Source organism: Erpetoichthys calabaricus, chromosome 13 (genome assembly GCF_900747795.2).
Source record: "Erpetoichthys calabaricus chromosome 13, fErpCal1.3, whole genome shotgun sequence".
Classification (NCBI taxonomy): Eukaryota; Metazoa; Chordata; class Cladistia; order Polypteriformes; family Polypteridae; genus Erpetoichthys; species Erpetoichthys calabaricus.
The window spans coordinates 31,268,899-31,283,222 of NC_041406.2; the positions used below are offsets into that span (position 1 = coordinate 31,268,899).

The following is a 14,324-nucleotide window of genomic DNA, read 5'->3' on the forward strand; positions in this document are numbered from 1 at the left end:
CGCAAGCAAAGCACGAAACACATTGCACACGAAACTAGACCCAAAAAAAAAAAAAAGAGGCTCGCACACAACAGCAAGGCACCCCCCCCCTACAGGCACCGGACGGGACACACACCAAGAGGGGGATTCAACAAGCCCATGGAACACAAAAAAAAGAACACAAAACCACCCCACAGACCCTACAAGCAAGGGACGGGACACACACAAAGAGGGGGATTCAACAAGACACAGGAACACAAAAAGAAAGAAGACGCTCGCGCGACAACAATCCTTAACAACACACACACACACATCCATAAGAAGTGACACCCAAAGCCACATATTCTAAAGTGAACATCAACACCTTCACACTAGACAGCATAGGTGTCAGCATAGGTGGATCTCCTTACAATAAAGCACTATTAACCATTCAACTGCAGAAAAGGAAACATATTAACAGTGACTGCGATCCTCCTTATTACTTATCCATATTTCGCATGCTGAGAAAGAAACAAGTCATGAATACACGGTCACGGGTACAAAACGAAAAGGAAATGATAACAGGAACAAACACACGAACACGAAAGAAACAACAAAATAGACGGCTATGCAGCATAGGTGGATCTCATTACAATAAGGCACTATTAACCGTTCAACCGCAGAAAAGGCTCCATATTAACAGTGAGTGCAATACTCCTTATTACTTATCCATATTTCTAAAAGAAAAAATGTCTCGACTCCAAAAACGCAAAGCTCAACTAAAGCTTCTAACTAACGATGTACCTAAAAGTAAAAACTTTATGAACTGCATTAGATCCTACAATGGTTCATTTGCTTTTGCATATACCGGAGTAAATATCAGGCCACCAAAAGGCAATGGCCCATACTGCTTTCGCATATGTGCACAAATACTGCATTGCATTGGAACAGTGCACCCTGAAACAAATCAACAACGTAAATATGCACAAATCTACATCCTAGATCCACATTACGCAAACTATCAATCAAAGTGCTGCATCGCAACAGGCACGGATTCAAAACGAAACACCTCCCGTCTCAGACATACGTTAATGGCAGCGAAGGCTACAACGGGCTTCTCACACAGCACAGGCAAATCGATTACAGCTCCAAAACAACACGTCCCAAATACTACACATGCAACAACGCGCCTCTCAAACTACACAAGGAAAACATACACCAGGAAAATTCATTCGGATTAATGAATGTCATTTGCAATCATTGTCATTCAGTTCACTTCCCTGAAGAAACAACTGGCAATACAAGTTATACATTTACACGTTGTTGTCAAAAGGGTCAAATTAGACTGCCATCTTTACATTCATATACTGAATATCTACAGAAGCTTCTAACTGACGATGTACCTGAAAGTGAAATCTTTATCAACTACATTAGATCCTACAAATCGGAATCCACTATGAACATTAACGGTGGCACTGCACGTGACATCCGTCTTGAAAAAATGTTGTTTATTGATGAATGTTCAATGGCATGAAGTCACTTACTCAACACCATTCATAAACTTCTACAAACGTTTATGAATAATAATATTCGATTTGGAGGAAAGGTACTTTTATGAGGAGGAGATTTTAGACAGTGATTAGCTATTCTTCCAGATGCCATGCACTCAGCTATTGTTCAGTGCACCTTAAAATACGCAGACAATTGGCATTGCTTTCAAAAGATACAGTTAGTAAAAAAGATACGATGTCCAGAACCAGATCATAACAATTGCTTATTACAACTGAGAGATGGTACACTCACCAATACAGATGGACTTCAGCCACATATTATTACAATTCCTCAAGCCTTTATCTGCGACGACTTAGTTACAGAGACATTTGGAACAGCAATCTCATTAGACCAAATGCCCCTTTTAACACAACGCACTATATTATGTCCAAAAAATATTAATGTGGAAAACATTAATACCCAAGTCATTCCATTACTTCCTGGAGAGACACAACTCTTTCTAAGCTCTGACAAACTTGACTCTGATCACAACAATAACCATCTTAAATGACCTTACAAGTTCTGAGCTGGAATTACCTTTTACACTTAAACGGCGTGTACAAAGAAATTTTCAAATAAACCTTTACACTGTGCCACACACTTTATTGTTTGCTTTCTATTTGCATCATCTACACCATCACACTATTCTATATCTCATTCATACATCGCGCTCTTTGTCATTCCCAACACCAGGGGTTGGCGAGCGAAGCGAGCAGGGGGCGGAGCCCCATAGTAATGAAGAATGCTTCATTGCTTTCAAATAAGGTGGATGCACTGTGACCTATGACATCTGATGGAGAATGTTGATTACTAAACTCCAGTGCAAATTAATTAAAATAGTTGTGAAAATGTATTCATATTTTAAAAAATGAAGACATTTCTCACGTTTATAGCCAGACAAAAGGTAATTGCTCTATGTGAATATCTCCTTTATGGCATTTTCTGTCAGTGAAATGTGTCTGATCTTTTTCTTGTTTTTAGCTTAACATAGACAAAAGTGAGAAAAAACAGGTTATAGTTTGGTGCTTCTACCATTCGTTCAGGCTCTCCACCCACTGGCTTTCAGAACAAGGTTTATTCCATATTATAGTTTCCAGGTATTTGTTTGGCGCTATAAGGGTTTCAGGCAATTAACAGAGGTGAGAAAAATGTTTAACCCCATCCACTGTTAGTGAACTCAATCCAGGCTGAGTATCATTAGAGTTAGCCATACCCATTTCTCAAGAAAGAAAAAGAAACTTGTTAATATCTACCAGTCTGTAATCATTTACAAAGCCGCTACTATGGCTAATTGACTCTGCCAATTCACAGTCAGATTTATACTTTTTATGAGGAATATAATATCCAATCTTCCCTGGAGTCACTACCCATCCATCCCTTATCTAACCTGCTATAGCCTAACTACAGGGTCACGGGGGTCTGCTGGAGCCAATCCCAGCCAACACCAAAAGGCAGGAAACAAACCCCGGGCAGGGTGCCAACCCACCGCAGGGCACACACACCCACACACCAAGCACACACTAGGGACAAGTTTGGATCACCAATGCTCCTAACCTGCATGTCTTTGGACTATGGGAAGAAACCGGAGCACCCGGAGGAAACCCATGCAAGCACCAGGAGAACATGCAAACTCCACACAGGGAGGACCCGGGAAGCGAACCCGGGTCTCCTAACGTGCTGCCTTGGAGTGACTATTTTGCCCAAAAATATGCAGTCTTTTTCACAAAGTCAGAAAGAACAAAAGAACAACATCTAGGGATGTGCATGCATGACTAATTACATCAAGCTAAGCTGTTCAGAAGGTACCTGGATGACTATCTAGTGTTTAGGAGAAATGTCCTGTGAGTTCAACTTAAGCTTTGTGGCCAACATGAGTTCTGTTATGTCTAGATAACAGCTGACACTACATATTCCAAAGTACGAACCTCATAATGAGTACTAGAACGGAAGGCTAAAACCAAAAAGAATCTTCTCAAAACGTTACAACCTAATTTAGTTCAGTTCAGTATTTCCTTAAATTGAACAGTTTATTGATTTATTGGGTCATTTTCTTCACATATACAGAGTACACTGAAATTCTTAATTGCATGTCCTAATTAACATGCATACGTGGCAAATCTGTGTCTCCATTATTACTAAGCCTTACCTCAAAGCGTCTGTTTTCCTTATTCGACAAATCTCAGAGCACATTTTTACTTCTTCGGTAATACATGAAAATCCACAATTTTACAAATTCAAAGCAATTGTGCCAGGATGAATAGATTTCTGCTCCTAAACAGAGCTGTGAGGGGCTTCTCATTAACTAGAGAAAACATCTAGTTGCTTATTTGTACTAAAGGTAATATAACCAGTCAGAGAACATAAAAAAACAAATACATTTTTTATGAAAAGAATTTACTGTATCTGTTCATTCAGGGTCCCTTTTAGGTTTTGATGGATGCTCAGGTAACATTACCTGTGAATAATCTAGAAAATCAGAAGCAGCAAATACCTACTTGTGTCATTATAAATACTTTTTCTATTTTAGTGAAGTCAATAACCACCTCAATTATGAACACAGAGTCTTTAACAGTGAAGAATTTCTGAAAACAAGGGACAGTTTGGACCAACCATTCTATAAAAAGGTAACGTATTGTTGTCTCCATGAATGTATGCAAATGGTTCAGCACTGTCTACAATTATTATCTCATTTTAGAGATGCAATGATTGGTTTTTTATGTCCATGCATCATCTGTTTTTTTAACAACATAACAACCAATCACACTTAGCTTGTTAATTACAAGTGCCTTGGGCAATTTAAAGCTTTGTTTTCATGTTTTTCAAACATATTTTGAAATGGTAAAATTCAGGAGGGATACGGCATACACCATGTGTGTGCATCCTCATGTTCAAGTTACCTTGGTATACTTTGGTTTTCTGTAAGTGAAAAATGGTGTTCTAGAATTGAACTTCATTGCAGACTTCCATTAGAGTGGGTGACAATGAGTCAGAAGACCACTTGTAAACTTTATTAAGTTTCCCAGCTGTGAAGCTAGACATTTCATTAAGTTGTTGTTTAGGAATTGTTACAGTCACGTGGGAGTGCAGCGGCTGCTCTATTTTCAGCACAGACAAAATCCAGCTCTGCTTTATATTCTAAAAGCAGAGATCTGATTTTATGCATCTTTTATATACATTCTTCTAAAATGCTAAGTGATGTTCATGTTGTAAACATTACAGAGATGTGTACAAAGAACATGTATTAATGACAATTGCACAGTGAATATTTCAAGGCAGCTGCAAGCACACAAGCATGCTAATAAGCTCTCTTGCATTGAAATGGCACCCACAAATGTTGTCCTTTGATTTTTGCCAGTTGTATTCATAGTTTTAGACTCTTTTATACATGTCATGTGCAGGTGTTTGTGAATGAGAAATGGGTGTCTGTTTCAATATTTTCACAGCATTATAGATAATAAGTCCATTCCAGCAATGTGAGGTGTGTCATGTCAAGTGAAAGGGAGCATAAATAAGCAAGTGAGACAAGCGAGCACTGAACGGTTTAAAGTTGCTGTGCTTTTCTTAGTGAACTCCACAGCGTTACTACTGCTATTTACAGACAATGAATATTTTTGACTGTTCCAGTATTATATTTGTACTTGGCTTATATTTTTGTTAATAAAGCCTACAGAAGAAAAAGGCCAGTTATTAACTGACCAGATGATTCAGATCAGTGTCTGAATGATGAGGGCATCTCTAATAATATTCCCAAATAAAAAAGAAAAACTCAAAAAATGACAAGTTATCACCGAATGTTGACCTTGTGATGGAAATATTCTGTGTGATTGTTTTGAGTCTAATCCGGCTATAATTTTTTTCTGAACTGCTGAATTGGGAGATTAAGCATTCATTTAAAATTGTCTAGACTGAACCAAAAATTGGCAACTTAATTGTCTTGGAGGAATGTCTAATTATTAATTTTCTTTACATTCAACCTTAAAGTGCTAGCAATTGGCAGAATATTACACTTTTATTATAAAGCCTAGAGAAACATTACAATATTTTTAATGTTAACAGGTTTTGGAGACGCATATATTTCATTCATTTTTAAAAGCAAGGCTTAACAGAAAAATGGATTCATATACTCGGATGGAAATAAATACTCGATCAGAAACACACAGGTATGTAATTACTTAGTAGAAACTCTAAACTTCATTACCATTTTTTGTTTATTCTCTTAAATATAGAATTGAAAAACAATGTGAAAGTTTAGATCTGTGTATTTACTGTATTTCAGAATTCTATGGGAGGTTTTCTTTATTCAACAATCATACACACACGCCTAAGTGTACACTGAGCATATAACACACACTTGTGCATTTATCTAGTTGAGTTTGGTTATATGATAGATAGATAGATAGATAGATAGATAGATAGATAGATAGATAGATAGATAGATAGATAGATAGATAGATAGATAGATAGATAGATAGATAGATAGAATGGGGAAAATGGTTTATTTACAGAAGCTCTGTAAACAAACAAACAAACAAGTAGATCAATAAATAAATAAATACACACATACTATGGTCTGAACACACACCAGAATGACTGCAAAGAAAGAAAACTTAAAAAGGAAGAAAACCTTTTGACTTTGTAGTCATAGTCACAGTGAGGCATTATGTAAACCCACTTCTGCTTAATAATTTGTTGCCTGAAAGTCCTCAGTGTTAGTGTGTTAGAGAAAGGATGTGCTGCTTTGTTCATAATGGCACTCAGTTTTGTTTTAATTCTCTCCTTTGCTACTACCACCAGGGAGTCCAGAGTGCATCCCATAACTGAGCCTGCCCTTTTAATTAAAAACATCAAGTCGAGTTTTGAAAGTCCCCAACGTCTTGCTGTCTACCACACTACTTGGTAGCTTATTCCAAGAGTCTTTCATTCTTTGTGTAAAGAAAAACTTCCTAATGTTTGTGCGAAATTTACCCTTAACAAGTTTCCAACTGTGTCCCCATGTTCTTGATGAACTCATTTTAAAATAACAGTCTTGATCCACTGTACTAATTCTCTTCATAATTTTAAACACTTCAATCATGTCACCTCTTAATCTTCTTTTGCTTAAACTGTAAAGGCTCAGCTCTTTTAATCTTTCCTCATAATTCAACCCCTGTAGCCCTGGAATCAGTCTAGTCACTCTTCTCTGGACCTTTTCTAGTGCTGCTATGTCCTTTTTGTAGCCTAGAAACCAAAACTGTGCACAGTACTCTAGATGAGGTCTAACCAATGCATTATGACGCTTCAGTATAACCTCCTTGGACATGTACTCCACACATCATGCTATATAACCTAACATTCTGTTAGCCTTCTTTAATGACTTCTGAACACTGTTGGGAAGTCGATAGCTTTAGAGTCCACTATGACTCCTAAATCCTTCTCAGAAGGTGTACTCTCGATTTTCCGACCACCCATTGTGTATTCAAACCTAACATTTATACTTACTATGTGTAATACTTTACATTTACCGACATTAAATTTCATCTGCCACAAATCTGCCCAAGCCTGTATGCTATCCAAGTCCTTCTGTAATGACATAATGGATTCCAAATTATCTGCTAATCCACCCATCATGGTATCATCTGAAAACTTAACCAGCTTGTTACTTATATTCCTATCTAAATCATTTATATATATTAAAAATAGCAGCAGCCCTAGCAGTGACCCCTGTGGAACATCACTCTTAACATCAGGCAATTCTGATGAGGTTCCTCACATCATCACCCATTGGCTTGTTGATTCAGTGGGCCTCTCATTAACAGCACACCATAGCACAGGAAATTGCAATGTCACTTCCCATATTAAAAGAACACAGTCTCCTAATTCAGAAGAGCCTGCTCTGACCTTTTTATATAGTTCCTCTGTGTTCTGAGACCAGTCCAACCTGTCATTGATGTGGACCTCTAAGTACTTGTAAGCACGCACCACCTCTATATCCTCTCCTTGGATTGTGACCAGACATAGAGGCTCTTTGGTATGATAGATCAAATCCCATAACAGCTCCTCAATCAGTTTAAGCAAATTGCAAATGGTGGGATTGAGACACTACATGTTAGTTCTTGCCTTTTTAAACTGAAAAAGCTGCATCCATCTCTTCTAATGCTGGCAGTATGAGTTTGCAGAATATAAAGATAATCCAATAGACTTTGTGATCTTGGTATTATTTCTATAGCAGACATATAATTACAAAGTTAAAGAATACAGAATAAAGACAGTATAGCAAAGGCTCCTGCAGAATATTTTACATTTGAAGGTCCTGCTCAACCTGACACATCCAAAGTTATCATATTAAAATATTTTTATTTAGAAATATAATCTGTAGTAGAAACAGAAACTTGTCCAATGTACACCTTCACTTGAATTAAAAGAGCAACCAACTGAGTCCTTTTAATGAATATTTAATGCATTTTCACACGGTATAAATGCACAGAATAAACATTGGAAGTGCTTTGTAAACACAAACCTGATTCTTCCCATCACTAATCTCTCTTTACTATTCTTCAATGTTAACATTATTTAGAATGAGAGCAAGTCTGGATATTCCAATAAGACCAACCATTCAGGAAATGGCAAGAAAACACAGCAGATCTGAAAATGGCTTAAGTAACCGCTTGGGAATGAGTATGCCAAATTTGTCATACGAGAAGCCACCGGAGGGACCCATCCGACAGAATTCATTAAAAAAACATGATTTGGAAATTGGAAATGGTTTGTATCACTCCAAAGGACCATTCTGTTTTATTATAAGCAAATGTTTTCTTATGATGTGGGTACGTAATATTAGCATCCATATGTACACTATGGTTTTTTTTCTTTATTTTCCAAATGATTGCTGTTGCTAGTGCAGCATATTTGAGCAGCTTTGGTTTCCATTGTAGTTTATTAATGGATATATATAAGTAGAAAGCTGACCACAGCATATCTAATTCATAACAAATATGAACAACAGTAATATATATGAATAGTGCCAATATACAATATTTATCTATACTAATACATTTTAGGTATAAAACAGATTAAAATAAATCATTATCTTAAAAGCCACCAACTGAGTAAACAGCAGTGCTTTGATTCTCTTGTATTGTTGACACTGTGAAATAGCTCCTGGAAATGGGATGCAATATGTGTATTATATGGTGCTTTAGATTTTGTTTTTATTGCTTGACTTGATACTTTTACTGAGATAAATAATTAGGATTCTCTGGGGGCTCTATTTCAATTTCCATCCAGTGTGAAGAGAATGGCTTCACGTTAAGTATGATTAGCCTGGCATGGTGTAGAATATATGATACCAGCCTACAGTTCATGTTTCCAATGAGGCGTTCTTATCCTGTGAGTGATTGTTTGTCTAACAAAGAATTGCCAGGGGCAAGAGTCCCACCAAGACGTCACAGAATAGAAGTGGCTGCCTGCGAAAAATCTAAGAGCATGTGTGAGACAGAAAGAGAGAGGCCAGCACACTTTTGCATGCCAGTTCTGTGAGTGTAATCTCAGTTAAACCTCAAAGAGAAATTGAGACCTTGGTGGAGAAGAACTGCCAGGCAACTTAGTACAATGTTCCCTAGGTCACAGGTCTCAGGTCACAGCAAACATTTTCCTGCTTGGACTGGTGGACTGGCACTGCCCACTGAAAAAAGCAGCCAGCTTTTAAACATCCTTGGTGAAATGTAACTTACCTGTACCTCTAGGTGTCACTAATCCCCTTTTAGTTCTGTAGAGCAGACCTGGCCTCAAAAAATCATTCATGAGCTTGGCCCTAAAGTAGCCTCAGAATTGGTTTCACATGCCACTCTCTGAAAGAAGCCTGTTGAGCTTTTGGTGAAGAGTTTAGGTGAGCAAATGCTCACTGCTAGGGAAGATGGAAGCTGGAGAAGCTGAAAAGAGAGAGAGAGCACAAGAACATAGGAAATGTGACAAACGAGAGGAGACCACTCAGTCTATCACGCTCGTTTGTTCAACTAATAACTTAGCTGTCCCAATATCTCATCCAAATACTTCTTAAAGGTTGTCAAGGTTTGTACTTCAACTACAGGTCTCAATAGTTTGTTCTAAATTACTAAAACTCTTTGCATAATGAAGTGCTTCCTGGTCTCAGTCCAAAATACATTTCTCCTTAATTTCCCTTGGTGTCCTTGAATATGATTTAGTTAAAAATATTCTGATGGACCTACTTTATTGTTGCCTTTGAAAATTTTGAAGACCTGTATTAGGTTCCCACGCAGTCTCCTCTGCTCGAAACTAAACAGGACTAATTATCTGAGTCTCTCAGAGTACATGTGCTTTAGTCCTGAGATGCACTTGGTTGCTCTTCTCATTACAGCTTCAAGTGTTGCTATGTCTGCCTTGTAGTGTGGTGACCAGAACTGCACACAATACTAGGGAATCCATTCCCGGGCTCCCGCATTCCCGGGAGTGAAACTGCTGTAATTCCCGGGAAAATGGGAACGGCCAAGCTCGCATTTATAGCGTGTAAAAGTGTAAAAATCGATTAAGAAATAACAGAGTTATAGTTGAAAATAATTAAGGTGGCGCCATTGCTGCAGCTTGCACTTAATCAGACAACAGCTTTGAACAGCAACTTGAAATTGCAATGCGTCAGTCTGTTGCATCCGCATTATCTGTGCCAAGAAACTTGCCATCACAGAATGATGACAAGAAACTGGATGCATCAGTAAAAGCTGAAACGGCGATGTTTCAGAGCAACGACAAGCGTGGGTGTTGTTTAGAACAAATGTATCAGTCTCTGATGACTGTGCCGCCTACTTCAGTGGAGACAGAGCGTGCTTTCTTAGCGGCTGGCGTACTCTGCATGAAGGTGCGCTCTCACCTGGATGACCGCACGCTCGACACGTTGTGCTTTCTACGCTCTTATTACTGCAACTAACTAGATACATGTACTTATATGACAGCAAGAACTGCTTGTAGATAAGATTAGTCTTTTATTTGTGTCAACATATTGCAGTAGTTTTATTAAAAATAAGTGTCGGTCATTCTAAAACCGTTCACATGTGAGATGCCCGGGGTTCCTGGGAATGAAATGCGGGATTCTCGAATTCCCAGGAATGGATAAACCCATCCTGGAATGGATTCCCTACACTGTACTACAGGTTCAGCCTTATAAGTACATTAAAAAGTCTAAGCATAATGTCCCTTGATTTGTATTCAACACTTTTTATGATATAACCTGACATTTTTTTGCCTTTTTAATAGCTTCTGTGAATTTCTTAGATGATGAAAATGATGTATCAATATAAACTCCCCAAATCGTTTTCAGCGGTTACTTCTTGTAGGACAGTGTCTCCCATCTTGTTTTTTTTATAATTTATGTTCCCTTTGCCCCCATGTAACATTTTACATTTTGCTACATTAAATTGCATTTTCCAAGGCTTTGCCTAGAAGCTTGTTCAAGTGTTTTTGAATTGTACAATTTTGTATTTTATCTCTCAAAGTTTAGTATCACAAGTTTAATAACAATACTGAAATTTATTCCTTAACATAAATCAAAAAAAGTAATTGACTTACGACAGATGCCCTCTTAAACACATCAAATATTTGCACTTTGAAGCATTTTCAAGAAGTATGCTTTCTGTGCTTTGGAGATATGTTTCTAAATTTGGATTTCTTGGCTAACCATAGGCAACTGAAAAATATAATTTTTTCTGGCTTCTTCCACAGTATAAAATATTTTGGGCAGTGAAGCTATGCCACAGACATTTGAGATTTGAAGTCTTAAGGTTAAACTTTTCTTTGGCATATGTGACTAGCACTCTGGAGTCACTGTTTGGATGTGTTTTTCTTCTTACAGAGAGAACATGAAAAGTAACAATTATAAAAAAAAATATAAAGAAAATCACTTAATTTTTAAGGTACAAGCATTTAGCACATAGGCACATTATTAAACCCGAAGGAAATTACTTAGTTTTCGCATACTCCTTGGGGTCAGAGCACAGGGTCAGCCATTGTACAGCGCCCCTGGAGCAATTACAGGTTAAGGGTCTTGCTCAAGGGCCCAGCAGAGTAGGATCTCTTTTGGCAGTGACAGGGATTCGAACCAGCAACCTTCTGGATACCAGCACAGATCCACCACTACGCCCTAATTAAGAAATGAGTTTAGCTTTTCTCCTTAGTATAATGAAGTGACTTGCAGTACTTTACATCTAGTATTGACCTGTGTTTTGTCATGGTAGGGTCCTAGAGTGACCCTGTTTTTCCTTTCTCATTCTTTATTACATAGACCTCAACAGAATGCACCATATTGTATCTGTAGAGCTGTTAAGTTTACTCTTACCAGCATGGTCACCGTCAGGAGTGACTGCTGTTGTAGCACTTCCCACTTTCCTTTACATCTATAACCCCAGGCAGTTAGACAGAGTACCAGAACAAACAGGGGAGAAAGTTCATGTATGAATGACTAAAATGTGTAACAAAGATTTACAAGTGTGCCCAAAATATAAGCAGGGTAAAATGAGTGCTGGCAAGATATTAAAATCTGATTAATGAGTAGTTTATTTTGTTTGCTTAGGCTACCAGGTGGCTCTCGGTCTGAGTATGTTGATTGATGTCTGCTTTGACATGGTCCAGCATGACCCTTGGATAGAATGGTAGAGACGTAGCATTGGTGCAGCAGCAAAGGCACAGTATGTCTCTACAATCATCAGCTCATCCAATTCTTGACACAACTCTTAAGGTTTTGTCTTTTACAGTCTAAGAATATGATGTTTGCTTGATGTGAAATTGAAATGGCTATTGTCTGTCTTCCAACCTGTTAAACTTTGCTCCACATCTCTTATTTATTAAGGGTGAATAAAAAGATGAACTTACACAATGCAATGCTTTTATGCTGGTCTAAGTTTATTGTGTATATGGCAGAAAATGTTAATCTAGCAAAACTTCTTTTTTCCCCATTACAGTGAAAATTGTTCGGAAGTCTACGAAACTATTTAAGCTCCCAGAATTTCCCCCACCATTAGTTTATTATTGCATCCAGAACTACTATAATGAATTGATTAGTCTTTTGTCAAAGGCCATACTGTCTGTTTCACCTGAAGATTCTGCACTTCTTGCCAGATACTACTACCTCAGAGGACTAATGAATACAATGATAGGAAAACGTCTAGATGCTTTGGCTGATTTTCAAAATTTGTACAAAACTGACATTGGGATTTTCCCTAATGAGCTGTTAAAGAAATTGGTGGATTCTCTTGTACAAGATGAGAGGTGTCAGGTAGAGAAGAGACCAGAGCTAAAACGTTTAATAAGTAAACTCAAAAAGGAGAATGAAGGAGAACGGAGAAAATGTGATGATCATGTCAAAACATTTGAACTCCCTAAGAAGCACATGCAATTGGAAGATTTTGTGAAGAGTATACAAGAGTCTGGGATTGTAAAGGACAATGGAACAATTCATCGACTATTTGATGCTCTTACTGTTGGTAAGTGGTCCTCATCAATGCTTTGCGCACAGATGTTTTCTGAAGCAGTATTTGTGGATTAGTATATGGAAATGATTTCTTTTTACAGCTTAGAGTAATAAAACAGGACAGTTCCTATAGGTATGCTGTTTAAGTCTGGGGAAAAGGTATGACATTTTCTAAACAGATATGGGGAAGTTTTAACTTACTGGTTGGCATAATAATTCAAAATGTGGTCTTTAGTAATTCACTAAGTACCAAGTTCATGTATTACACTCCTGCACCAAGGTAGGATTTTAAATTTGCATTTTTCTATCAAAATTTTATTTCGATCATGGTGTGTCTGCAGATTGTAATGTCATTCTTTAGATTCCCAAATCAAATGCTTTTAAAATTAAGCAGGACTCGACATTAACAATTGCCAGGTTGCTGCTGGCAATCATTTTTTGGCAACAGTCAACCATTTTTTCGCCCTTGGTTGCCAAGAATGTCAACCACTTTAGTGGTGCACTTGTTTTTTCTGGACTGGATCGGAACTAGCAGACACTGCCTCCCATTGTCCATAGCAGGTAGTTGGATGACCTTTCCCCCTTTCAATACCACAAATGGCTCCCCTTCGCATATACAGCTAGGTCCATAAATATTTGGACAGAGACAACTTTTTTCTAATTTTGGTTCTGTACATTACCACAATGAATTTTAAATGAAACAACTCAGATGCAGTTGAAGTGCAGACTTTCAGCTTTAATTCAGTGGGGTGAACAAAACGATTGCATAAAAATGTGAGGCAACTAAAGCATTTTTTTAACACAATCCCTTCATTTCAGGGGCTCAAAAGTAGTTGGACAAATTAAATAACTGGAAATAAAATGTTCATTTCTAATACTTGGTTGAAAACCTTTTGCTGGCAATGACAGCCTGAAGTCTTGAACTCCTGGACATCACCAGATGCTGGGTTTCCTCCATTTTAATGCTCTGCCAGGCCTTTACTGCAGTGGCTTTCAGTTGCTGTTTGTTTGTGGGCCTTTCTGTCTGAAGTTTAGTCTTCAACAAATGAAATGCCTGCTCAATTGGGTTAAGATCAGGTGACTGACTTGGCCATTCAAGAATTTTCCACTTCTTTGCTTTAATAAACTCCTGGGTTGCTTTGGCTGTATGTTTTGGGTCATTGTCCATCTGTATCATGAAACGCCGCCCAATCAGCTTGACTGCATTTAGCTGGATTTGAGCAGACAGTATGTCTCTCAACACCTCAGAATTCATTCGGCTGCTTCTGTCCTGTGTCACATCATCAATAAACACAAGTGTCCCAGTGCCACTGGCAGCCATACACGCCCAAGCCATCACACTGCCTCCACTGTGTTTTACAGA

General features: G+C 38.0%; 1 protein-coding gene across 3 annotated transcripts in view; it reads left to right on the top strand.

The window, feature by feature from the left end:
- The window catches only part of dennd3a (DENN/MADD domain containing 3a), a 127,730-nt gene that overhangs the window by 68,290 nt on the left and 45,116 nt on the right, over positions 1-14,324 (top strand). For all 3 annotated transcript variants that reach the window (XM_028818083.2, XM_028818085.2, XM_028818084.2), the window contains exons 11-14: positions 4,037-4,133; positions 5,566-5,669; positions 8,063-8,250; positions 12,453-12,974. In XM_028818083.2, the coding sequence (XP_028673916.2) occupies positions 4,037-4,133; positions 5,566-5,669; positions 8,063-8,250; positions 12,453-12,974 (911 nt within the window). The remainder of the gene's footprint in view (positions 1-4,036; positions 4,134-5,565; positions 5,670-8,062; positions 8,251-12,452; positions 12,975-14,324) is intronic.